Consider the following 27397-nt stretch of genomic DNA (forward strand, 5'->3'; position numbering starts at 1 on the left):
GCTCTTTGGTCTTGGCCATAGTGGAGTTTGGAGTGTGACTGTTTGAGGTTGTGGACAGGTGTCTTTTATACTGATAACAAGTTCAAACAGGTGCCATTAATACAGGTAACGAGTGGAGGACAGAGGAACCTCTTAAAGAAGAAGTTACAGGTCTGTGAGAGCCAGAAATCTTGCTTGTTTGTAGGTGACCAAATACTTATTTTCCACCATAATTTGCAAATAAATTCATTAAAAATCCTACAATGTGATTTTCTGGATTTTTTTTTCTCAATTTGTCTGTCATAGTTGACGTGTACCTATGATGAAAATTACAGGCCTCTCTCATCTTTTTAAGTGGGAGAACTTGCACAATTGGTGGCTGACTAAATACTTTTTTCCCCCACTGTATGTGCTTCTAGACACCTGTTTTCCATTGCCTGGCTTGTTTCATTAAATCAGCTGAAACAGCGGGGTTCTACAGAATAACCCAGCAGAACCACGCAGGGAATAAATTCATCACGGAAGAAGCAGAAAATCTAGAGGGAACTTTGACGAGAGCTAAATCATGTGTACACGAGCGGGCCCTTCTTTCTGTTAATTTTTCTCTCTATTTGAGTGTGTCTCTTTTGAGAGGCTGTGATTGCACTTGAGATACTGCAGAGAATACCTCATTACTGAAGGTAAAGAATAAGCATGTCTCTGGATATATTTTTTAAAGGCTGTGCATTCTCTCAAATCTTTCATATTCTCTCTCTCTCACCCCCTCCCTTCTCTCTCTTCCTCCTCCCCTCTTACCCTCCCTCCCTCCCTCCCTCAGTCTTTCCTACCTTGTATCTGTACGACAGAGGTGTGTAAGTCGGGACCTCTTGGCCCCCAGGGGTTCTACCAGGTAGAGACAAGAGAGGACGTGGGCTCTCACCCCCTCCATGGGGGCCTCACGGTGCTCTGTAGACACAGCCGACACATAAGCAAGACCAGCCGACAGGTCTGACTGCCAGGTCCTGCATGGGGAAATGGTAGGAGATTATTCTGGTCAATTTAAAAACAGACTTTAGAATCAAGCTGAGTGAGAAATAGGCCCTCAGATATTCAGCTACCATTTGACTGGCTGTTTGAGTAAACAGTCAACAATTCTTTGACTTTGACACTTTAATGTAACTAAACTCGCTCTGAACTAAACTAGCTTTTTCATTTTTCATTCACTGTGATGCCAAAATGTAGCACAAGTACAACAACAGGCACCATGTCAAAACAACATTAGCCAGAGTGTTCAAGTCCAAGCTTAACTCTGTTTGTCCCTGACTCCTCTGTCCCTTATACTCTTAAGCAGCAGAGTCAGCAGCCTGCCTAAAGACCCATGCAGCGTCGTGCAGCGCCGCGCAGCATCGCCCTGGTAACACCTCATTACCTCAGCAGCAGGTACTCCTGTGGCGGCCGGGGTCCCAGGCCCTGCAGGAGGTAGCGGTAGACCTCGGTGTCCTTGGTCAGGGTCTGGACTACTGCAGATTGTTTGAGGGTCTTCTCCCAGAGACCCTGCTCCCTCAGGACCCGCTGGAGGGCCTCTTTCTGTGGGGCATCCACCTCAACAGAGCCCTTCCACAACCGCAGAGGCCAGCCGTCATCCACCTGGTATGGAGGGGAGGGGGAGGCAAGGGGGTGAGACCCAGTGTGAGAACCTGATAACCCCTCTTACTCAACACACACATCTCAGCTCAAGCTCTCAGTGTGCTTAATGTGTCTGACTCACTGGAGAATGTTTTTATGTTGACTCATACATAATGAACCTTTCATTAGTCTGGGCTGTTCTTTATAGGTGTTGTTGTTTTGGTAGTGGTTTGCTGTCAGAAAAACTTTTATGGGTCACTGTAACCAAGCAGTTACTTTTATTACACTAAGATGTTATTTTTCATCTTTGACAATTTAGTTAATTTGTTCGTTCATTCATTTTCTTTTATTAATTAATTAATTAATTCATTCATTCATTCATTTGTTTTCATCCATTCATTCATTCCATCAGATTCCATCACACACCTTCTTAAAAACCAGGTCCACGTTGTCTGGTCCAGAGCAGGACTCCCAGCCTCTACTCTTCTCCCTGGCCTCTCTCAACAGGTGCTGGGTGGTCTGGTCCAGTCTGGCCCTCTCATCCTGCTCCTCCTCCCCACCCTGAGAGGGCGAACTCCGACCCCAATCCACCCAGAGAGCCTCCTCACTGGGTTTGCTCACACTCTGGCCCGGCCAGAACTCTGGAAGCTGGAAGGATCAGAGAAAGAGAGAGGAAGAGTTAACTTGATGTTTTCACAAATAGTGCCACATATGACTTCATCTCGACAACCAGAACTAAATATTGCGTGTTAACGTCTGTCACAAGAGACTACATATGACTTCTTGACCATTGGATATACTATTGCATTAAGCGAAGCTATGGTGATTAATAGCCTGTTGTTGGCATTCATGTTCTTATTTTCTGATATTCTTATTCTGTATTATCAAGTCAATACAATGAACTGACTGAACTGAATAACATAGATGAAGTGCCTCATTTAATTTCCCCTGCAGATGGGTTATGGTTATGAACAATTGGAAAAGTGCCTGTCTGCTTTTTGTAACGTACAGTACATACTACTGCACAGAGAGAGTCCACTTATGAGAGAGGGATGTGTGCTCTGCTGGGTCTTGGCAGTAACACCCACACGCTGTGCACATGTGATGTGCATTAGTGTGGCTAGAACAGGCTTTAACTACTGTAGTGTGTACCTTGAAGAGGCGCAGGGACTCAGTCACCATGTGGGCCAGGCCCTGAGTGGCAGCCAGGTTCTCACTAAGGTCCCTCTGGTCAGGCCTACCCAGGCTGTACTTCCTGTGGCTCAACCTAGGTCAGAGAAACAGGCAATGTCCTTACATCAGAGTTGAAGATTTATGGGGTACAGTTTCTATTGCTACGCTAGGCTCCCATAGACTCATAGTATGCAGTTTATTTGTGACCCTTACAAGCAGAAACTGAGGAAAATGACTGTTATTCAATGTAAAAAGCAACGTCAGTATTGACTTCCAAACCCCAAAAAAACATGTAGCAAAGCAAAGCAGCAAAATATTTAATAACACGTCACTGTATCCTTGAGCACAATGTGCCACAACACAACAGTCAGTTGGAGTAGAGTTTATTTGTTCTGGTCATTGTTTCCAATGTGAGAGTGTGACATGTGTATCAAGGCAGAACTCTGTTTCCAGTGATGGGAGATACAAAGTGTATATTATGTTGTGTTCTGATTTCCATCAGTGCTCTGCTCTGACAGCCTGTGGGGTAATGGCTGAGCCCGCTGGCTCCCCTGAACTGGCTGGCCTGGCACAATGAGGAGGAGAGGAGGAGAGGTCTATTGTCTCTGACCGGCTACATCAGACACAATCAGGCCTGTGCTATATGACATCACTGGGTCCATCACGCCACTTTTCGACGTGAAGTTGGAACTTCTAGACATGTTGTCAGAATACCGGGTGTCAGCAGAGTGTGTGCAGCTGAGCTGTGTGTGTTTGTGTGTCTATCTTCGCCAACAACTACAGATCAACAACCAGTCTTGTGAAGCTGATGAGAGCACCAGACTCAAAAGCTAAGTTCATAGACAGATGTGTTTTGAAAAATTGAATCAGGTGCAAATGTCTCTCCCTGTTTCTCACTTGGACCGTCTCTTTCTCTCTCCCTCTCTCCCCTCTCTTTCCCTCTCTCTCTCCCTCTTCTCTTTCTCTTGCAGTAACCAGCTGAACAGTATTAAATATATAACATCTCCTCTATCTAAGAGAAATTAAGGCATTACATAAGTCTCTCTCTCTCTCTCTGCCTTTAAACTAAACCCATCCGACAGCTATTCATTATCGCACAGGGAAATAGGGCTTTGGCTACATTACTACAATTGATGTAATCTCTGGGAACTCAAAGAACCCAACTCCACACTTTAACATGAATCTGATGCTGCATAAGAAGAAGGAGTAACAAACACCATTTCAAACAGACTGAAATGAAAACCTGCAGTTGTAGCGATGAATGCAAAGCAAGGCGCACTGGAGTAATGTTATGCAACAATGTAAGAGGGAGTTATCACTTTAGGAATGTGGGACCCAGACCCCCAGACCTCTGCTCGTCTAGAAGTTGCTCTTACGCACAGAGCCAGGATCATCTTACACTCCCCCAATCCTAACCTCAGCCATTACGGTTGAAAACCCCAAAAGTGATCTTATATCAGCATCTAGGGGTTAACTTTGTCCTACTCCTCCCAGGAGGCAGTGGACTGCACTTGGCTACATTGACCAGGACCCTCCCCCAATCCTAACCTCAAGCACTATGGTTAAAACTCCCCAAACTGCTTAGATCAGCATCTAGACACTAGATTCTAGGGGCAACTTGATGTCCTCCTCCTCCCCAGGAGACAGAGCTCCGTACCTGGCTGTGTTGTCCTCTCTCTTCAGGGTGTTGAGGTGGAAGAGGGAGGGGGCCAGGCACACGGCGATGTTGGTGGGGGTCATCTGGTTTTCGTCCACGCAGCACACCACGTCTCGGAGGAAGAGGAGGAGTGTCTGCAGGGCCTCACGGTTCTCATCAGGCAGGAGGAAGATGGCTGCCTGGGCCGCACAGAACTGCTGGTCTTTGGGGAAGTCTGTGGAGGTGGGAGTGAGACATGTTAGTATGTAGAAATAATTGCTTTGTGACTCTCTCATTGCGCTTATACTATAAAAATGTCAAAAACTGGTTTCAAACTGCCTACTTAGCCAGCATTTTAACCTTTCTTGCATGTTTAGCCATTCCAGTCTTTACTGTACTGGCCCAAGCAGTGATGTAAGTTCTATCCTCGTACATTGGTAGATATGCAGGAAGGACTCGCAGAGCTTGCTGGAGATCACAGGTTCTGGTAGGTCTCTGAAGTACTGCTTCACCATATCAGCCACGTCAAACGCTGATTGGCCCTCGTAGGACACGGCCTCTGGGTCCGCCTCCACCATGTAACGCAAGTACTGGATACGAGACTTCACCCCTGACTTACGAAACAGACCCACCTGAGAGGACGAGAGGGTTATGATTGTGGGTTGGGAGTGTGTGTTTAGTGTGTGCAAGTGTGTGCGTGCGTGAGTGCATGCGTGTGCACGTGTGCGTGTGGTGTGGAATGGGGGGTTTAAAACCGGGATGGCAGGTCAGACTCATATAGGAGGCTATCCTAAGGCCTGTCAAACTAGGATAACCTCCATTCATCTCTGTAGGTAGGAGATCCACCTAAAGCACCTCATAACCCACTCTCAACATGGAAGAAAAATTAAAGCTGACCTCCCATTCCTCATGCTCATCTGTCTCTGTTCTCAATATAGGACCCTCCACTGTGTCTAACCATGACTCCAATTTACTGTAGGTCAAAGTGTCACAGGGGTGTAATTCAACACAGGTGCTGTGTACTCCATAGTATCAATGCATGACACAGATGTTAATAGGTTGGAGAGGAATAGCTGATGGCCCAGACCTGTTCACCCCATGAATCTAAGTACCTTGTCAACTGTGGTCCATATTCCATGACATATGTTATGTAGAGAGCCCACTGTAGATGCCATGGAATCGGGACTGTAAGCTTGACTTTAGACCATTTTGAGATATGAAAACATCTAACCAACTGTGATATTGGGGTGAACTGTCCCTATAATGCCCAACCCTAAATATTCCTTTAAAGCTAGAATCCTTAGCTTTTACATATATTTTTGGACTTATAAATTAATGATATTGTCACAGATTCTGCCGAGACTGCCCTTCCTTCTGGCTCGGGCAGGCTTCGGCGTTCGTCGTCACCGGAGTACTAGCTGCTGCCGCTCTATGTTATATGTTTCTATGTTCACTTGATTGTTGTCTGTTGTTGCACACCTGTTCCCCATTATGTTAGTTTGTCTTCCCTATTTAACCTGTTCACGTCCACTGTTTGGTGTGCGTGTTTATTGTATGTACGAGTGTCATTAGTGTGAGCGGGTTTTGCTCCTCCTTTGTTGTTTTGGAGGATTTTCCTTGTATTTCTTTACTACTCAGTAAAGTGGTTCTTCATCTCATTCTGTGTCCTGCGCTTGACTCTGGCCTACCGCATTCCACCGACATTCGTGACAGATATATTGATTCTTGAAGAATATGAGTTATAAATGCCTCATGAGCTTAGTTCAACTGTCGTACCCCATCAGAACCCAAAATATGAGCTTGTTTTACTCCAATGTTTGTAAACAATATAACTATAAACACACACAGCCTCAAAATATGGTTCAAACTATCATTCTGATATCATGGATTGTCAGCCCTTGCTCTCTTTGAATTTGAGAGTGGTTACATTTCCCTAGACCCATCCCTCAGCTTTTTACCAAAACTGCTTTGTTATTGTTTCAATGAAGGACTCTAGCTTTAATAATGCATGAGCAGTACTGTATTAACTGGTGGTACAGGAGGTTAAAGAGTCCAGTACCTGACCGAGACACTCTGTCCTCAGATAAATGATGGCCTTGAGGATGCTGGGGGGTAGTGGTTCCCCTGTCTGCTGCACACTGTGGAGGAGGGGTACACCAAACACCCTGCTGCCCTTAAACTCTGGGGCCTTGGTCTTCCTCGGAGGCTTGGGGAATGTCCTGTGGGGAGACAAACAATTCAAGATGGACTTCAAGGGTTGCTGTTGAAGATAGAGGTTTCTGTATAAAAGTTAAACGAAGATAGGGCAATGTTACATTTACATTTTAGTAGACACTCTTATCCAGAGCAACTTACAGTTAGTGAGTACATACATTTTCATACTGGCCCCCCGTGGGAAACGAACCCACAACCCTGGCGTTGCAAGCGCCATGCTCTACCAACTAAGCTACAGGGAACTACAGAAGTATGACTAAGTTGTTGCATTGTATTTTATTCCTTTTGGATATGTTCTACTTCAAACAACAGTGCACTGCATGTTTGTACAATATGTAAGAACCCACTGGACAAAAACTGGTTGAATCAAGGTTGTTTCCATGTAATCTCAACAACAAAATTATATGTAATAACGTTGAAACAACGTGGAAAACTGATTGGATTAGCAAAAAGTAATCAATGTAAGGGAATTTTGTATTTTTGTCACCCAACTTTGAACCTAAATCCAATGTCATGGTGATTTTTTGTTGTTGTTGATTTCACGTTGAATTCACGTTAGTTGACAACTCAACCAAATGTAAATAAAAAATAGACGTTGAACTCACGTCTGTGCCCAGTGGGAGCCTACATAGGGATCTGACCAAGACACACACGTACTTAGCAGAGGGCTTTGTGTACAACTGACGGGATATTTCTTTTAAAGCCCAGCGAGTGCTGAATGGCTTGTTTTCATAAGCCAGCGAATGAGTGCCAACGGCCTGTGTAGCCAAGAAGATAACATGAAGACAAATTAAAGCCTCCTCTCATTATTCTTCCATAAAACAAGTTTAGGCATCTTGAGATAGCTAGCCTCAGAGCCAATCAAATGTATGATTGCAGAAATGAATCAAGTCTACTGGAATTAGATTCACAATTGTTCATACAGCATGCTTCTCTTTGATAGTGTTCTCTCCCATTACGGACTGCATTTCAATTCTAGTCTTCAGCTGTTCAATTAAAACATAGCTTCTGTGTCCACCTCATTTCATTAGCTTAATGGTGTTCTGCTCGTGATTTAGAGAGAGAGAGAGAGAGAGAGAGAGAGAGAGAGAGAGAGAGAGAGAGAGAGAGAGAGAGAGAGAGAGAGAGAGAGAGAGAGAGAGAGAGAGAGAGAGAGAGAGAGAGAGAGAGAGAGAGAGAGAGAGAGAGAGAGAGAGAGAGAGAGCGAGAGCGAGAGCGAGAGCGAGAGCGAGAGCGAGAGCGAGAGCGAGAGCGAGAGTCTCTCTCCCTGCTAGGTAATAACCGCATGTAGATATTGTTCATTAGAGACAAAGTCAAGGGGAAAGGTGTTTGGCCACAGCAAGTAACAGACAACAGTTATTTGGAATGAAACTTGTTCCACTGGAGGGAGTGTACAGAATACTGAAGCTCAGGATCAATGGGAAAGCGATGAGAGGCTGGAGTAGGTTATTTATTTTGTAGTTAGCTCAATGATTGTTAAAACAAATAGCCCAATTACTCTGCTCTCAAAAAGTCAATTACCCTGTCCTCTTTCCTTAAAGGGGCAATCAGCAGTTGCTACATCAATTTTTTGACTTATAAATTAATTATATGTACCCGTTGATTGTTGAAAAATATAACTTATAAATGCCTCATGAGCTTAGTTCAACTGTCTTGCCCCATTATAACCCAACATGTAAACTTGTTTAACTCCAATGTTTGTCAACAAAGTAAAGTAAACAAAGTAAACTAAGACTATATAGTCTTAAAACATGGTTAAAACTATAATTTTGATATAATGGAATGCCAGTCCTTGCATCCATAGCTCTGTCTAGGAATTCGAGAGTGGTTACATTTCTCCAGCCCCATCCCTAAGCTTTTTACCGAAACAGGCCTGGGGAGGTCGCTTTGTTATTGATTCTACTGCTGATTGCCGGTTTAAGCAATCACTTTTACTCCAGTTGGCTACACAAATTAATAATGGCAAACACTTTATTAATTGATCCGTGGGGGAACCAAGGTTAGGAGATCAGATTTCGAAACATGGGTGAGGAAATAGCTACAAACAATGAAAAGCAATATCTCATTCTGACAAAACAGATTGCGATGTGTTGACTTCCCATCATAGAAATAGATAGAGGACTCATCATGGATATAACCTGTTTTAGTATGGATGTTGCCATTGAGGGCTTCCACCATCTGCTGTCACAGACGCTATAACTGTAGCTCAAATGGTAGAGCATGGCGCTTGCAATGCCAGGGTTGTGGGTTCGTTTCCCACGGGGGGCCAGTATGAAAATGTATGCACTCACTAACTGTAAGTTGCTCTGGATAAGAGCGTCTGCTAAATGACTAAAATGTAAGATACAAAGATGAGTCCTCTCTATCTCTATGGTTCCCAGTATGTGTTTCTATCTCACCCTCATTACGTGTTTCCTTTGTAACGCTATTTGAGGTCACTGCCGTTAACCGCCGAGAGGAAAGGTTCCTAGCCACTATCTTTGAGATAACATTCCACCATATCTTTCATTAGTGTACTCTATAGGCTATAGGTCTTCACCCTGCGCTGTAGACACTTCACCCTATTCTAGCCGATGGTGAGCACATGCCTGCCTCTTTCAAACTAAAAACGCAGGGAAACTTTGGGATGTGCAAGCACTTCACTTTTCACAAATGTAAACAGATGTTTTGCCAGAAAGTAGAATCGTTTGGGATCCAAGCTCCCTTTAAATCACAGAGATAGATGCCTGGCCAATGCCAGAAAAGTTACCCCTCTAAGAGCCAGATGGGAGTGTACACCACAGACCTTAACCAAAAAGGAATGAAGAGAATCTGTCTATAATATCCCTATGAATCTAGGACGAAGGTTATACTTTGTCAACAATATCTACATGCGGTTATTACCTAGCGGGGGGGGGGGGGTTTACAGCTCTTGAAGCATCCTGTGTTTTGTCTTGTGAGAGGCACAGCAAGGTTGCAGCGTAACATAAATAATAAATTAACCTCTAAACAAGCTGCCTCCAATCTTCCTCCTCTTCCCCTACCCCCCCCTTCTCCACCACCCTCCCACTTTTCCCTCCTCCCCTCATCGCCCTCCTCCTCCTCATTTTTCTCACTCATCCCCTCCCTCCTTCTTTCTCCACAGCCTTCCCCATACCATTCCATCTTTCCTCTCCCTCTCCCCCTCCCATTCCTTACCAGTTCCAGCCCTGCTTGCTGGAGGGGGAGTACTTGTCCATGAGAGCAGTGAGTTTAAGCAGGGAGAGTTTCTGCAGAAGGTGGAGTTGAGAAACAGGCTGGGCCTCGACTCCTGAGCTGCTAGGGGCAACTGAGGGAAGACTCTGCTCGCTGGACCAGTGGTGCTGGCTCCGTCTGCACACATATACAACAGACAACAGAATGGCAGCCATGTTAATGTGGTGATAGAGTAATAAAGACTTCTTAATGAGTACTCAGACCAGCTGACATTGCTCTCACCTGATACTGCATGTTGGTGACTGTGCATCAGGGTCATCTCCATCCGCAAACTCCTTCTCTAGGCTCTCCTCATCCCCTTCACCCTCACGCTCCATGGCTCCCGGCCCCAACTCCTCTGCCTCCTTGACCTCCAGGTGGATGTGATTGGAGGAGGACAAGGGGCAGGGCGAGGGTGTGGAGCGGCGGTTAGAGTCTGAGTCGCTGTCCTCCGACAGTTTGTCTGTCCAGGTGTTGACGAGCTGCTGCAGGCCGATGATACGCTCCATCACACTGTCCAGCGCCGAGAAGACCTCATCGTTTTCGCTGATCTCCCCCGTCTCCGCCTCCCCGTGATGCTCCACCTCCTGGCCAATCACCTGACCTATTGGCACATTGTCATAGATACTGGCTCGGTGGTCCAATGAGGCTAGGGAGCTGCAGCAGGCGGAATTCTTGTTTTTGTCCCCTGCGCTCCCCCTGCTCCGTCGCCCACGGTACCCGTGGAAACTCCCAGTCCTCCAGTTGACGGAGGTGTTGTCTATGGGCAACAGGATGTTGTTGTGGGTGAGGGCTGTGGGGAACGTGCCTGGCTTGTGCCCCTGAGGGATCTGGAAGACCAGGCTCTCGTGGTTATTCCTGTCGTTCTTGTAGTCCTGGTGCTCTCGGACCGGGCCTCTGTGGAGTCCCACTTGGTTCTGTTCTCGGACCCTGACGGTTCGATTGTAGTTGCTGCGTACTCTGGTGATGGGGCTGGGGGTGCTGACAGTACTGCTGCTCTCCGAAGGGCTGGGGCTGCTGCTGCCCGAGTGGGGGGAGGAAGGCGAGGAGGAGGCCTGGCTGTCCGGCCGGTCCATATCCCTATCCCTGTCCTGCAGGGTGGAGATGTCCAGACACTGAAGCCGTCTCAGCCTGTACTCGACATCCAGACTCTCCTGGAGCACGGGGCCAGAGATGACCAGCCTGGCCCTGCTGTGGCCACTGTGGGCAGGGGAGCGGAGGTTGAACGTGCCCCTCAGACGCAGTTTCTCCATCTTCCTCAGCAGACTGGGACCCTTCTTCCTGGGGGGCTTGTCAAGGAAGCGCTCCTCAGTGCTGCTGAAACTGGGCGTCTCACCCCCTGGGGAGGGGGGCCTGCTAAATGACGTGTCTAGGGACGGGATCTTGTTGATGGAGGAGCAGCGAGACAAGCTCCTGCTGGTCTCCTGGTCATCAGTGGTGGTCTTGGGGCACTCACGGCCCTCGCTCTCGGTGCTGCTGGTGCTGTGGAGGGAGTAGACCTCGTGGTGGTCATTGGCGTAACACAGGGACATGTCCTGGCTATCCGGTGAATGTAGGAAGCCCATTCCCTCCAGGCGACGCCAGCTCCTTGTCTGCCTCTCATAGGCCCATTTGGTGCTGATGGCACAGGGCACCTCGTCCTCTGATCCCTCCCCCTGAGAATCACAAGCAGACAATCAAGATGCTGTATATGAAGCCATGTAGCAACAAAAAAACAGGGCCATCTATTTCTGGACATTCTGTAACTCTTCAGAGATATCTTTCACAAAGACAACTACATTCTGAGAGAACTAGACTGAGAAAATGATTATGCAACATTATTAATTCAAGATGAGTTTCCGCCCTAATTCTTTCCGCTTTTGCCTCACTTTCTCAAACAGAGACTAATGAAGATAGAGGAGTTTTGAGGGTTGGTGGAGCTATCTATCCAGACTTGATATCAGTGGAAATCGAAGTGATAAATGCTAACGAGGAGCTTTTCCTCTGGTTCCTGCTGTAGCTCTGACAGAGCTGCCATGTTGGTGTTCCAAGGCGTTCACTCTCACTCACCCGTCTCTTTGATCTGCCCAGCTCCAGCCTCAGCTCCACAAATTTGTTTAAAGTGCTTAATCTCCTGGAAGCAGAGAAGCATGGCGGTTAAACAAACACAGCAGCATGGGACCCACTACCAAACACACCGACTCTCACTTTCTCTCTCTCTCTGTCTTTCTATTTTTCTCTCTCTCACACACACTCTCTCTCTCTCTATGAGGAGATACTGGTGAGGAGAGAGTGGATGGGAAGTCTAGCTTCTCACCTGCAGAGGGAATCAAGCGCGTCCTTATCCAGAAAACCGTGATCACTCTTTACCCAGTCTATAGCAATGGGGAACCTGCAATCTGAGAGGCAAACAAGGCAAATGAAAGTGGGATATGACACTGTTTGCTATGGATGAGCAAACATGTGGATGTGGTTTGTACTGTAATAGATTGTGCTTGATGGCTTGAGAGGATTCATATTTGATATTTACCTTTGTATAATTGCACGTACTGGGGGAAGCCGGCCGCTCTCAGCCAATCGCAAGCCTCCTTCGCTTCGATCTCTGCAAACAAAAACAATATTCAAATTCAATGAAAATTATTTTCTGGTCGGCCCATTTTAATAAGAAGGCAAATACAGTATTTGTGCATATTAAGCGAGCTATTTTACACTTTAGTCACATTCGCAAAAATATTTTGGACAAAAATAGAAGCAACTCTCATGTTGCTCTCTCATCTCTGAGAGGGTATTAATTAAAGCAGGAATCCTTAATGGTGAAACTGCCGTGTCCGTTTGCGATAATACAACAACAAAGAAGTTACTGCAAGCAACAAGCACTGTTTTTTTCCCTCGACATCATTGCACGCACAATAGAACAGCAGCATATGTACTGCTTTTTTCCCCCTTGATGTGCGACGCTCCCCGAGCGCTCTCCACCTCTGCTTTTCAACAAAACCAAAACAATAACAACGGCCGTGGGGCGGACAGTGGCGCTGTTTTGCCCTACTGCGGATTCCATATTTTAGTGGCTTTTTGGAAGAGGCCAGCCTAATTACTCCTTATTGGCTAACAGTGGTTTATGCGTGTCAGACACAGAAAAGGCAGGTAGGCATTTGTCAGAAGTGGCTTAAGTCCCTTCTGCCCCACACAGCATTTCATGTCCCCTCTGTTCAGGTTCCACCCATCTGGTAACTCCCAACATTAACACAGCATTGTCAGCGACAGATGGTGGAAAGAAGGAAAGAAGCGCACTCTTTCTTTGAACTCGCTGGCATTCCATGAAACCCAGAGAGAGAGAATGAGAAAATTAAAAGAGAGAACAAGAGAGAGACCGATAAAGAAAGAGATAAAACGAAAAAGAAAGAACAAGAGAGAGTTCTTGGAATAAGGTGTCTTTTTCCCAGGCCGTGGGGGTCAGGGGAAGACAGCTGGAGGTTGAGCTACACAGAGCAGATGGCTGAGATATGTAAACAGGGGGGGAAATGAACTGCGAACATCACAGTCATCACAAGACCCCTCTGACGCAGGGAATAAGAACTCTGCTGGATGGGAGCAGGGTTCATCATACCAACAGCCAGGACAGATCACTAACTGTTAGTGTTAGAGGATGATGACTTCTGTTCTTGTCTCAGTGGGGGGTTGGACGGGGACGAGGTGGGGTGGGGTGACATTTGCGAGGGGATCAGCCGTACCTGCAGAAGTATCACATAGTATCAAATAACTTTGACTGAGGCTCTAAAGCCAGGGGTATCTGAATGTGCCTGTCAGGGAGGTAAAATGAAGCCTATGGTGGGAATGTTGTTACCTCCCTATTCATAACATCCTGCACTGAGATGTAACTATACTGTTAGCCACCCAAACAAGCGGTCAGAATGACATCACAGGGCTGAAAAAGGCCTGAGACAGGGGACCCAGTTGCAGTATAAGTGATGGCCCCAAAGAGTGGTAAACTCCTCTACGCCAAAAACAATGAACAATGAACTTCACAGCGCCTACTGCAATGCATGCACTCGTCACCGTTCCACCACTGTATGAGCTGTGCATGACTGTTATATAACCATGATTGTATCAGCCCTCCAATTTTAATAAGGCCAAGCAGGGAAAGGCTCTTCCTTTTCCAAATACCTCAGGCCGCTTTGGAGGAAGTTGTGCTTTTGGGCTCTGGGTTCCGATAAGAGATGTATGCTCTCGATTAGACCTCTCCCTCGCAGCGCCAGTAAGTCGGAGGAGCGTGTTTCAGGGGTCTGAGAGGGACGGGATAATGGTGCTCCGTTCTCTGCAGGTGGGCTGTGTGTGTGTGTGTGTGTGTGTGTGTGTGTGTGTGTGTGTGTGTGTGTGATGTTTGCAGATAGCAACGGCAGCAGTATAGTGATTAAGGAGTCTTCACCTCAGGCCAGCCTTGACTCAACCTTCACGCTGCCTCCCAGAGCGGCATCCCAGCACACACCCAACACACACCACACACAGTCACTCAACGCCTGGAATCACCTTACAAAGTGCTACTACTCTGTGGCCCTCCAGGCCTAGAGGCCTAGCTGTCTTTCTCCAGAATCCCAACGCCTCTGTATGAGTTGATAGACACGAGAAAAGCATCTCGAAGCCATTGTGTGGTATGAGAACATCTCTCTGCTCTGACAGTTTACATGGTTCTGATCTTCAAAACGTCCCTCCAGAGACAGTCTCAGTGGAATGCAAACACAGCAGACCTCTGCTTTTAACTGGGATGGCAAGTGTCAAGTGAGGCGTAAAAGTGTTTTGAAAACCTAAAATGTCTATGAACTTAAGTTGAGAACTGTAACTTTGAGTGCTAGGGATGATGTGGTCTAGTTATATTTTTAACCATGTCAGAGATGAATGTACAGTATGTACAGTGGGGGAAAAAAGTATTTAGTCAGCCACCAATTGTGCAAGTTCTCCCACTTAAAAAGATGAGAGAGGCCTGTAATTTTCATCATAGGTACACGTCAACTATGACAGACAAATTGAGAAAAAATTATCCAGAAAATCACATTGTAGGATTTTTAATGAATTGATTTGCAAATTATGGTGGAAAATAAGTATTTGGTCACCTACAAACAAGCAAGATTTCTGGCTCTCACAGACCTGTAACAACTTCTTTAAGAGGCTCCTCTGTCCTCCACTCGTTACCTGTATTAATGGCACCTGTTTGAACTTGTTATCAGTATAAAAGACACCTGTCCACAACCTCAAACAGTCACACGCCAAACTCCACTATGGCCAAGACCAAAGAGCTGTCAAAGGACACCAGAAACAAAATTGTAGACCTGCACCAGGCTGGGAAGACTGAATCTGCAATAGGTAAGCAGCTTGGTTTGAAGAAATCAACTGTGGGAGCAATTATTAGGAAATGGAAGACATACAAGACCACTGATAATCTCCCTCGATCTGGGGCTCCACGCAAGATCTCACCCCGTGGGGTCAAAATGATCACAAGAACGGTGAGCAAAATCCCAGAACCACACGGGGGGACCTAGTGAATGACCTGCAGAGAGCTGGGACCAAAGTAACAAAGCCTACCATCAGTAACACACTACGCCGCCAGGGACTCAAATCCTGCAGTGCCAGACGTGTCCCCCTGCTTAAGCCAGTACATGTCCAGGCCCGTCTGAAGTTTGCTAGAGTGCATTTGGATGATCCAGAAGAGGATTGGGAGAGTGTCATATGGTCAGATGAAACCAAAATAGAACTTTTTGGTAAAAACTCAACTCGTCGTGTTTGGAGGACAAAGAACTGTGAAGCATGGTGGTGGAGACATCATGCTTTGGGGCTGTTTTTCTGCAAAGGGACCAGGACGACTGATCCGTGTAAAGGAAAGAATTAATGGGGCCATGTATCGTGAGATTTTGAGTGAAAACCTCCTTCCATCAGCAAGGGCATTGAAGATGAAACGTGGCTGGGTCTTTCAGCATGACAATGATCCCAAACACACTGCCCGGGCAACGAAGGAGTGGCTTCGTAAGAAGCATTTCAAGGTCCTGGAGTGGCCTAGCCAGTCTCCAGATCTCAACCCCATAGAAAATCTTTGGAGGGAGTTGAAAGTCTGTGTTGCCCAGCGACAGCCCCAAAACATCACTGCTCTAGAGGAGATCTGCATGGAGGAATGGGCCAAAATACCAGCAACAGTGTGTGAAAACCTTGTGAAGACTTACAGAAAACGTTTGACCTGTGTCATTGCCAACAAAGGGTATATAACAAAGTATTGAGAAACTTTTGTTATTGACCAAATACTTATTTTCCACCATAATTTGCTAATAAATTCATAAAAAATCCTACAATGTGATTTTCTGGAAAAAAAAATCTCATTTTGTCTGTCATAGTTGACGTGTACCTATGATGAAAATTACAGGCCTCTCTCATCTTTTTAAGTGGGAGAACTTGCACAATTGGTGGCTGACTAAATACTTTTTTTCCCCACTGTATATGTTCTGACGTATGACCAACATTTGACCTCTGAATGTAAACCGGAAGCTTTTTTGCTGAAGACACCATAAGTCATGGAACAGATAGAAAATAACAAAACAGAACAGATTGGACTGACGTTGGCTATTTTACGTAAATTCTCTGAACCTTTGTCATTAGTTCTAACTAGCAACATAAATTCTCGTCTTAATTCTCCTTTATTGTTATGACGCAACAAGCAGCCTGGTCTCAGAGAAAATAGTATAATACTGTAAGTCCTCCAGGATGTTTGATAGGTTACATCATCCAATTCGTGTGATATTGTACAACCGGGTAAGATGTATGATACTATACGTCCTCTAATTCGTATGATATTGTACGACCCACTCTGGAAATTTGATGCACTTTTAGAGTATATTGTTCCAAATGAATAAAATCAAAAAGGGTATTCATATTAATATGTTTAGTGTTTAATACATGAATGTGAAAATGTGTATGTCAGAATCTAGACATACTCCATATGTTAGAGCCCACAATAAGGAGTATAATGACACCATGATGTTGTCTGTATCATGTACGGTTGACAGATCATAATGTCTTACAGAAGACATGTATCGGTCTAAAAAGGACCTAAAATTGCCACTTTCCTTGTGATTTTCTCAACAATGGTTTGTGATATAAATGTAAAAAGCATGTCAAACATCCTTCCTCCCAATGAAGTTTCTATGTGAGAATTGCCGGAACAATCTGAGATACCAAAAATAATTTCCGCTCCTGCTGGCGTGGAATCGCCCATAGATGCTTGATGAATCACAAATTCACTTAGCAGTTATATCCAACTGTTGGTCATTCCCATTCATGTTTGTGTCCAGTTAGCTCTCTCATGTACTGTATGACACAAACTGACAGTATCACTCAGTCAGAAAATCTGAGTTCATATGGAAAAACTAACAATGACTTTAATATAAAACATGGCAATCAGAGGGCACCTGGTGATTGTCACACAATAACTAATCCCCCTTAACAAGTGTCAAGTTAAAGTCACACAGCTGTTCATTCTCCACAGTGCTACCTATTCATTCCATCTACACCAGCCCTGGCTAGGCTTAGCTCATTATGTTACTCCCATGCCAAAGTTGGTATAATTGTTCCTGCTGCTCGCCTGTGCTCTGTTGCTTCTGGTTGCTAACAACAGTCCATGTGATCCACTCATGCCAATGGAAAGAGTGATTTTCGCTGCTAAAGTTAGAGAACTGTAAATACTCTCAGAATAAAGAAAATATAATTAGTGGAATAAAGTATTCTTAGAAATACTAGACACCACAATGAAAAGGTAAATCTCAACTGAACCTTTCCAGAGGACCATCTGCATATGAGCCCAACTTATGTCTGGGTCTGCTCTCCATCACTTTGAATCATGTTGACTGGGTGGAAATACTAGGCATCTAATGGTCAAGTAGAACTATGCAAATTACAAGAAGCCACACCATGGGAAAAAAGCAACAGAGGTGCTAAGCCTTTTATGTCTGATTCCAAAGTAGCTGGTTTTCTATCATATCTCCTATTTCATCTAATTTTGTAACTACAAATTGTACGCTAGATAATGTGGGCGTTACAGGAAAGCCCCATACAAACCACCGCCATAGATTTTTCAACTAACCTGTTCTTGGCAATACTTTCTTCATTCTCGATTCAGTGAAAAAAGTATCTTAGAAATGTCCTTTTTCAGTTGCAGTGTCAATACTTCCTCCGAAGCTGCCTCCTCTCCTTGTTCGGGAAGGCTTCAGCGTTCGTCGTCACCGGCCTTCTAGCTGCTGCCACTCCTCATCTCATCATTCCATTGGTTTTGTCTTGTTTATTACACACACCTGGTTCATATCCCCTCATCAGTACCTGTATAAGTGTTCCCTCTGCCCCCTTGTCTTTGTGTGTGATTGTTTATTGTGGAGGTTCAATTAGCCCTGTGGAGCTCTTTGTATTTTGTATCTATGGGTTATTTTCACCCGTGTGCATCGTTATTTTCCAGTGCGCCTGTTTTCCGGACTGGAGTGTTTGACGCATTGCTGCGTACTACTGTGTTTCGGAATAAAACTTTTATTCTGTGATTTGCCCTCCTGCGCCTGAAACACACACCCAAACATGGAGTCAGCAGGAGAAGCGAACATGCCGGGAGTCGTGGCACGGGTCCGGGAGCATTCTGATATGCTAGCCAGCTTGGAGGAAGCGATGGATCGGGTTCTCCAGGCCGTCCAATGCCTGAACAGGAGAGGACCCAATCCTTCGAGACCAGCTGAGCAACCGGATCCAGCCACCCACACCCCAGCACCCAGACGGACGGGACAGCTGCCCGCTGCCAGGGATTCCTCCTGCAGCTGGACCTCTACTTCACAACCATCAGCCCGGCTCCATCAGAGCGGGAGAAGATGTCTGCCCTCATCTCCTGTCTCTCGGGGAAAGCCCTGGAGTGGGCCAACACAGTTTGGAGTGAAGGGGGAGCCACGTTGGACAACTACAGGGAGTTTGCTCGCCTCTTCCGGGCAGTCTTCGACCACCCGCCCGAAGGAAGAGATGCGGGTGAGCGGCTGGTCCAACTGAGGCAGGGGACGAGGACCACGCAGGACTTTGCCCTGGAGTTTCATACTCTAGCGGCTGGGTCCGGGTGGAACGAGCAGGCCCTCATCGACCGTTTCTGGTGCAGCCTGCGAGAGGACGTCTGAAGGGAGCTAGCCTGCCGGGATACCATTTTGACTTTAGACAAGCTGGTGGACATGGCCATCCGGTTGGACAACCTGCTCGCTGAAAGAGGACGTCCTGGAGGGGGCCTGCCCGTTCCAACTCCCTTCAACCCGGATTCAGTTCCGATGGAGCTGGGTGGTGCAGCGATCCGGGAGAACGGAGGATGGCAGCTCCAGTGTCACTCTTGTGGCAGGAGAGGACATTCTGCTGCACGCTGTCGTCAGGGTTATTCCGGGTCAGGAGGCGGCAGGCAGGGCACTCTCGCGTCACCCCAGGTAGTGCAAACCCACACTCGTTCAGAGCCCTCTGCTGCGCACTGCACTATACACGTCACCTTCCCTGATTACACAGTAGTTTCCCAGTGTAAGGCGCAGGTCGATTCAGGCGCAGCTGGGAACTTTATGGACAGGTTTTTGCTCATAGTCTAGTTATTCCATTGGTACCCCTATCCCTTCCACTGCCCATCAAAGCACTTGACAGTCGGCCATTAGGGTCAGGATTCGTTAGGAAAGTTACAGCACCAGTCACGATGGTTACGCACGTCACATTTTTATTTTTAAAGTCTCCCGATTTTCCTGTTGTGCTGGGTCTTCCCTGGTTAGCACTACACAACCCAACCTTTTCATGGCTGCAGAGGGTTCTCACAGGGTGGTCGAGAGAGTGTCAGGGTAGGTGTCTAGCTGTTTCCATTGGTGCAACCACGGTGGAAAGTCCAGACACTACCTCCACCGTGCGCATTCCCCCGAATACCTCAATTTGGCGCACACATTTTCCAAAACACAGGCGACCAAATTACCACCTCATCGGTCGGGGGATTGTGCGATAAACCTCCTGGTTGATGCTGTGCCTCCCAGGAGTCATGTGTCTCCCCTGTCGCAGGCTGAAACGGAGGCGATGGAGACATATGTCTCCGAGTCCCTGCGCCAGGGGTTCATACATCCCTCCACTTTGCCCGCCTCCTCAAGTTTATTTTTTGTGAAGAAGAAAAAAGGAGGTCTGCGCCCGTGCATTGATTACCGAGCACTGAACAAGGGGACAATACGTTATAGTTATCCTCTACCCCTCATTCCATTGGTAATCAAGTCAATGCATGGGGCACGCTTCTTCACAAAATTAGATCTCCGGAGTATGTACAACCTGGTGCGTGTCAGAGGGGGACGAGTGGAAGACAGTATTCAGCACAACCACGGGGCATTACGAATACCTGGTGATGCCGTACGGTTTGATGAATGCTCCATCCGTCTTCCAGTCCTTTGTGAACAAGGTGTTTCGGGACATTACAGCCGTGCGTAATTGGCCGACTCCAACCACGGTAAAGGAGGTGCAACGCTTTATTGGCGCTGCCAACTGCTATCAGAGGTTTATCCGGGGATTTGGCAAGGTCGCAGCTCCCATCACATCTCTGTTGAAGGGTGGGCCGTCCCGGCTCCGCTGGTCTGCTAAGGCTGACAGGGCCTTCAGTAACGTGAGGGTTCTGTTCACCTCAGCCCCGGTACTGGCCCATCCCGATCCATCACTACCGTTCGTAGTGGAGGTGGATGCGTCCGAGGTAGGGATAGGCGGTGTCCTATCTCAACGCTCGGGCACGCCACCCAAGCTCCGCCACTGTGCCTTCTTCTCCAAGAAGCTCAACCCGGTGGAGCAGAACTACGACGTTGGTGATCGGGAGTTGTTGGCTGTTATCAGAGCCCTGACCGTGTGGAGGCACTGGCTCGAGGGGGCGAAACACCCTTTCCTCATCTGGACGGACCACCATAACCTGGAGTACATCCAGGCAGCGAGGAGGCTGAACCCTCACCAGGCCAGGTGGGCCTTATTCTTCATTCGGTTTTATTTTACACGGTCTTACATCCTGGGTACGAAGAACGTAAAGGCAGACGCACTGTCACGGCTGTACGACACAGAGGAGAGGCCAATAGACAACTCCCCCATACTCCCGGCCTCATGCATTGTGGCGCCAGTAGTATGGGCGATGGACGCGGACACAGAGCCATCTCCACCTCAGTGCCCAGCTGAGCTGCAGTACTGGTGGCCTATCTTGGCTAAGGACGTGAGGGTGTATGTCTCCTCCTGCTCAGTGTGCGCCCAGAGCAAGGCACCTAGGCACCTCCCAGCGGGTAAGTTACAGCCTTTACCAGTTCCACAACGGCCATGGTCCCACCTGTGTATTGACTTTCTCACTGATCTTCCCCTCTCTCAGGGTAACACAACCATCCTGGTCGTTGTGGAACTGGCATCAGAGCCAGACCGAAGCTCCTGCGGTGGATGACTGGATTCGGCGTGCGGAGGAGACGTGGAACGCTGCTCACGTCCACGCCAGAAGGCTAACGCTGACCACCTCCGCAGTGAGGCCCCGGTCTTTGTACCGGGTGATCAGATCTGGCTTTCGACCCGGAATCTGTCCCTCCGCCTGCCCTGCCGGAAGCTGAGCCCGCAGTTTGTGGGGCCGCTCAAAGTCCTGAGGAGAATAAACGAGGTCATATGTCCCTCCTCAGGCTGGTGGTGGCTGGTCCGCTCCAGGAGTCTGAGGTGCGGGAGGTCCCTCCGCCCCCCCTGGACATTGAGGGGGCCCTGGCATACTCTGTCTGTTCCATCCTGGATTCGAGGCATTGGGTGTGGGGCCTTCAGTACCTCGTGGATTGGGAGGGGTACGGTCCGGAGGAGTGGTGCTGGGTCCCGGTGAGGGATATCCTCGATCCTCCCTGTGGCGGGATTTCCACCGTCGCCATCTGTCTCGCCCTGCTCCGAATCCTCTCGGCCGTCCCCAAGGCCGGTGTCGGCGCGCTGCTGGAGCTGCGCGTCAAGGGGGGGGGGGTACTGTCATGATGTCCTCCGAAGCTGCCTCCTCTCCTTGTTCGGGCAGGCTTCGGCGTTCGTTGTCACCGGCCTTCTAGCCACTGCCGCTCCTCATCTCATCATTCCATTGGTTTTGTCTTGTTTATTACACACACCTGGTTCATATCCCCTCATCAGTACCTGTATAAGTGTTCCCTCTGCCCCCTTGTCTTTGTGTGTGATTGTTTACTGTGGAGGTTCGATTAGCTCGGTGGAGGTCTTTGTATTTTGTATCGCCGGGTTATTTTCACCCGTGTGCTTCATTGTTTTCCAGTGCGCCTGTTTTCCACACTGGAGTGTTTGACGCATTGCTGCGTACTACTGTGTTTCGGAATAAACCTTTTATTCTGTGATTGTCACGTCTCCTCCCGTTGCTCCCCTCCGGCGCTCTGATTCGCCGGTCTACTGAAGCACCGGTCTGAGCGCACCACCTCGGCAACACCGGAATGGAAACCCATTCACCTCCAGCGCACCTGCACCTCATCATCTCATCACCACCCCTATATAGTCCTGAACTGTTCAGTGTTGTGTTGTGTGTGATTGTTAGTGTCATGTCGTGTACTCGCTCTTTGTTGTTCTCTCGCCCAGTGTTAAGTAAACCTTTACATTGTTGATTCCTGCATCTGCGTCCTACCTCTTCGTATCCTCAGTACTCGTCACAGTGATTTGCCCTCCTGCGCCTGACTCCTTCAAATCACTCACCACATGCAGGTGGTTCTAAAATAACCATAGAAAATTCAGAAAGATATTAAATACATGTTTTGGTAACACTGTGTGACGCTCTGTCATCTACTTCTATACATGGCCACGGCCGCATTGTATAGAAACAACTAGTTCCTGCTAAAATGCTGGGAAATGCTAGATGTGCGGCAGCTAAGATGGCGAGGAACATGGATTTAATTTATTTCTGAGTTTTCGCTGGTTTTTGTAGAACCACCAGCAACTGACATTTCAATTTTTTCACAGAATCGACAACAAAGAAAGTAATGCCAAGAGCAGGTTAGTTGAAAAATCTATGGCGGTGGTGTGTATGGGGCTTTCCTGTAACGCTCAGTAATGGACACCAAAAATCTTTGGTTATATCACATTATATGGCGTACAATCTGTAGCTACTAATTTTGCAGCCTAAGCGCTATGAAGATGTATGGAGTAGGCAAGAAATCCATTATATTACATACTCTAACATTTTCACTGACATTAATTTAAACAATTTACAGGCACCTGCATGAAGAATACAATAAAACACTCTCCCACATAACATTCAAACCTTCAGGACAGACATAAAATATTCAATTTGTACTCTGTAGGCCTACATTCTTAAGATGTCATTTGAATATTTTATGTGGACGTTCTTTATAGTATACATTTTCTTAATTTTAGAGTAAACAAAAACATAACTTTTAAATCTATGCGAAAACATAGTCTAAATGTTTCATTTACAGTTAAATAAGTATATTTTAAAAGCCTGTTGCAAAACTATATAGGCTACCATATGTATTAGACTAGAGGACTGATGCTCATGTGGTGTTGCATAACACCTCACATCATCTGAACTCCTCACCTCATCTTGAGCATCAGCCTCATGAACCTCACAGCTGACATCCTATCAGGTTACTGGCTCTCTGAATATGTTAATACATCTAAGTTGATATTTGTCACTGTCCTTGAATTTGTTATAGTAGTACTGAAGTAAACATAATAAAAGTTGTTACTTACTTGTAATCAACATGGTGCTGTAATGTTGTCAGATATTTAACTCATAAAATACATACAAATTATACAAATCCAATCCAAATCAAATATTGAAGACAAGTCCAGTTCTCTTGGTCATTTAGGGCATCATAGTGAAATCAGTAAAGCGTTTCCACTTTCCCTCTCCTGCCTGGACCATACCAACTGCACTTAACACTCACCCCAGAGGGGAGGTTTCCAAAATTATATCATGGATGACCAAGGCTGTTGACTTTGAAAGCATGCCATGGTATTCATAAAGTATTTAACACACTGTGACAACTAGTAGAAATGTAACATCTGATGTAAAATATTAACTTTAAATGAGCTAAAGTATCCCCTCCCCCTTAAGAGAGTGTGGTTGATCCCATGACGTTGCCCTGAAGGTACTAGACTAGAGTGACCCTGGTTTTAATGTCTATGGAGTGACCAGACAGAGATTTCCAAACCTCAGACTCCGGTCATGAGGGCATATTTTCCCTATGTAGTCAAACTTGATAGTTAAAATTAGTTGTAGCAGACATTTATCAGCCCATCAAAATAAACAAGGAAACTCTCTAAGACAGTTAGGCCTCAACCAAGAACATGGTGAACTTCCCTCCCCACAGGCTACATAATGAGCATGTATTTTTATGTAATACAGAACAATGTGTGTGCTTTATACTATTCCCTCCAATATCCAGATGCCACACATTCATGTTCTCACTTTCCTTGACAAAATGATTAATATTGACACTATCTTTACTGATACTACTACAAAAACAATCAACACATTTTTGTCATTAGAGCTCACTCAGGAACACATTCAGACATTTACAATAAATGTACCTTGAAAGTCTAATTATTCCCCTATGGTACCTATCTCTAAAACACCAACAAACACCATGTGGTCCGACCCTCTCCTGAAGACCCTATCACATCATCTTGTAAAAGGTGGCCATTGTTTCAAAGCAGCAATGGAACAATAATAACACTAATGATGACCCTTAAAGCACCATGGATGATGACAGAAACCTGCGGTGCTAATAGTTCTCCACTCCAAGGCTTCATCAGGATTCATTCCTAGGTAAGTCATTAGTGGTAATAGGTTCCATTTACAGCGTAGGTGTTTGATTAGAATCTTTTTAATGTGAAAACCCCTGGAGAGGTCCACCGCTTCGCTGCATTAATTCACAGTTGAACGAAAGATGGAAAGAAATGTAAACAACTAATGACTTTCACACAAGAGCGAAGATACAGGACCCATGATCCCCTTAGCAACCTTCCTGGACCGCTTAGCTCTGGTTTATAAAAAAACCAGGAGATAGGCATTCTTGGCTGTTAATGGGAATTAAATGTTTTTCTTGGATGACCCGTCCCTAGCCCAAGACTCTGGCTTATGTGCATGATGTCATAGCATAGCCACGGGAATAGTCCTGTATTAGCGGATCGATATAGCCATCGGCTAAAAACATCGCAGCACCCCCACCCCCAAATATCTTAAAGCGACTATGTGTCATAGACTATCACAATGCAGACTTAAGTTTAGTTTTTTTCCCTCTAGAATGTGAAACCGCTTCTGCTTTGTGTCTATGTAATAAAGGGTAACACTTTACTTGACACCCAGCGTCATAACACGTCTGTAGCTCAATTGGTAGAGCATGGCGCTTGTAACGCCAGGGTAGTGGGTTCGATCCCCGGGACCACCCATACGTAAAAATGTATGCACACATGACTGTAAGTCGCTTTGGATAAAAGCGTCTGCTAAATGGCTTATTATTATTATTATTATGTCATAATATGGTCATAACACTGTCATGACACATATATTTACACCTGTTGTGACATATTGGGTTATTTTATGGCTGGTTATGACACCTACATAAGTGTCAAAACCCACAAAACCTACCACAGAAGGTAAAACATTCCATTACACCATAGCCTACCTGTCAACAGTATGTTTATGTTATGTAACATTTTGATATAACATTGACCATGTTAAATTATCACTGTAATTGCGCACACATTGATGTCAGACATGCACCTACTCCAATGCTCTGTTGCTGATGACTGGGATGAATGCAGGAACAGATTTCAGGAGCAGGACAAGACACCCTCTTTTGACTGATGACTGATATAAGGGCATGTACGTGATAGGACTATCTGGCTTATATGATTATGATGGTCACAATGCTTCCTGGCAGTGTCATAAAGTGTATTTTCTTAGTCCAAGTAAAGTGACACAGGATGGTCATAATGCTTGACTGGAAATAATTAATTACATCAAAAACAAAGGATTTAAGAGACAAACTTTCAAATGAAAGTAAACTTATTTGTAGGGAACAAATTATTTGAATAAATGTTGGTTTTGACACTCTTTTGTAGGTGTCATAATCAGCCATAAAATAACCCAATATATGTCACAACAGGTGTAAATATATGGGTCATGACAGTGTTATGACCATATTATGACAGGTTATGACAAGTTATGTCAGCTGTTATGACATATTATGACAGTGTCATAACGTGTTATCACACTGGGTGTCAAGTAAAGTGTTACCTAATAAAGTAATAGCATGGAAATACCATTCATAATACATGATTGGGGGTGTGCACTGCAGCCCTCCTCCCATCACAATTTAAAAAAAATTCTATACCTAATACACTATATTAAACATATTTGCTGATGTTGAATAGTTTGAATTCTGTCAATGTTCGAAGCTTGCTGTTATGTAAGAGATATTATGACTTCTGGGCTTTCTTCCTGAGGACCACAACTCCCACATACTGAAGTGATAGTGATCAACAAGGATGAAAGGATCGCTGCTTCTGATATTTAAGTCTCTCTCTCTCTCTCTCTCCCATCAAATCAAACGTAACCATGACGACAGTCTGATCCTACTGAAGTCAAGTAGCACCTTGACAAAGCAGATATTTTTCTACATACGCTATATGTACAGTCAGCTTGCCTTACAATAAATGCACATCACAGAGAAATTGGCATATGGAGACATGGAACCAGGCTGGAACTAAAGAAACCACACTGAACACTACAACAAAGAAGATCATTCCACATCTTCTCACTTTACGATATGAGCTTGGACAGGTTGGCTGAAAATGACCAGGCTATAACCATCATGGGTCTATACTGTATATCAAAGACACACATCCAGAGGTCCAATAGCATCTTTCTCCAAGCCATCATTCCTAAAAATGATGTCATCAGCGTTAGAATATTTGGGTTGATGAAATGATGTCACTCCAACAGCTGTGGCAGACTGGCCAGCAGCCATCCGGTCTGTTCTACTGGCTGGTTTTTATTTACAACGCTGAAGTATTTACAATGACTGTGATTAATGCTAATAGCCCAGTCTCTGTATTGGAAACAGTTAGATCCATCCACCGAGACTGATCTAAAGCAACACTAGTGACATGTGGACTGTGGGTAGGTTTAATACAAAGCGACATACATTATGTCCTAGTGTTTTCTGTGAGAAGGACAAAAGGACAGCCGTGTGTGTGTGTAGTTACTGCATGTGAAAGTTACCCTGTCCTCTTTTGTTTGCTAGGCCATAAAACTGAGAGGCTCACTTAGGCCTGACCTCTGCGGTTGGCAGCCGCTGAACTGCTAGCCCCTGGTCACTGTTTTCTAAGATTACACAAGAACACACTTCCTTTTCCCAAGCAAGAGGAGGAGGGCGTCAGACTAGGAAGAATTCAGCCCCGCTCCCAGGGGAGTGTGTGTGCGTGTGGTTATGAGCGAGTGAGGGAGGGTATGTCATGTGTTTACTCTCATGAGCTTTGTTTATATTTGTGTTTACTGTGTGCATTTTTGATTGATGTGTGTTGATGTGTGTG

General features: G+C 45.9%; 1 protein-coding gene across 1 annotated transcript in view; it reads right to left on the minus strand.

Annotated features, from left to right (window-relative positions):
• Nucleotides 1-27397, minus strand: part of LOC121579415 (rho GTPase-activating protein 7-like) — a 76962-nt gene that overhangs the window by 4135 nt on the left and 45430 nt on the right. The window contains exons 2-13 of the mRNA XM_041893997.2: nucleotides 12330-12401; nucleotides 12117-12198; nucleotides 11870-11933; nucleotides 10064-11475; nucleotides 9785-9958; nucleotides 6453-6612; nucleotides 4827-5025; nucleotides 4415-4628; nucleotides 2737-2851; nucleotides 2011-2232; nucleotides 1388-1605; nucleotides 807-980 (exon numbers count right to left, since the gene is read on the minus strand). Of these exons, the coding sequence (XP_041749931.1) occupies nucleotides 807-980; nucleotides 1388-1605; nucleotides 2011-2232; nucleotides 2737-2851; nucleotides 4415-4628; nucleotides 4827-5025; nucleotides 6453-6612; nucleotides 9785-9958; nucleotides 10064-11475; nucleotides 11870-11933; nucleotides 12117-12198; nucleotides 12330-12401 (3106 nt within the window). The remainder of the gene's footprint in view (nucleotides 1-806; nucleotides 981-1387; nucleotides 1606-2010; nucleotides 2233-2736; nucleotides 2852-4414; nucleotides 4629-4826; nucleotides 5026-6452; nucleotides 6613-9784; nucleotides 9959-10063; nucleotides 11476-11869; nucleotides 11934-12116; nucleotides 12199-12329; nucleotides 12402-27397) is intronic.

This window comes from Coregonus clupeaformis, chromosome 13 (assembly GCF_020615455.1).
Source record: "Coregonus clupeaformis isolate EN_2021a chromosome 13, ASM2061545v1, whole genome shotgun sequence".
Taxonomy (NCBI): Eukaryota; Metazoa; Chordata; class Actinopteri; order Salmoniformes; family Salmonidae; genus Coregonus; species Coregonus clupeaformis.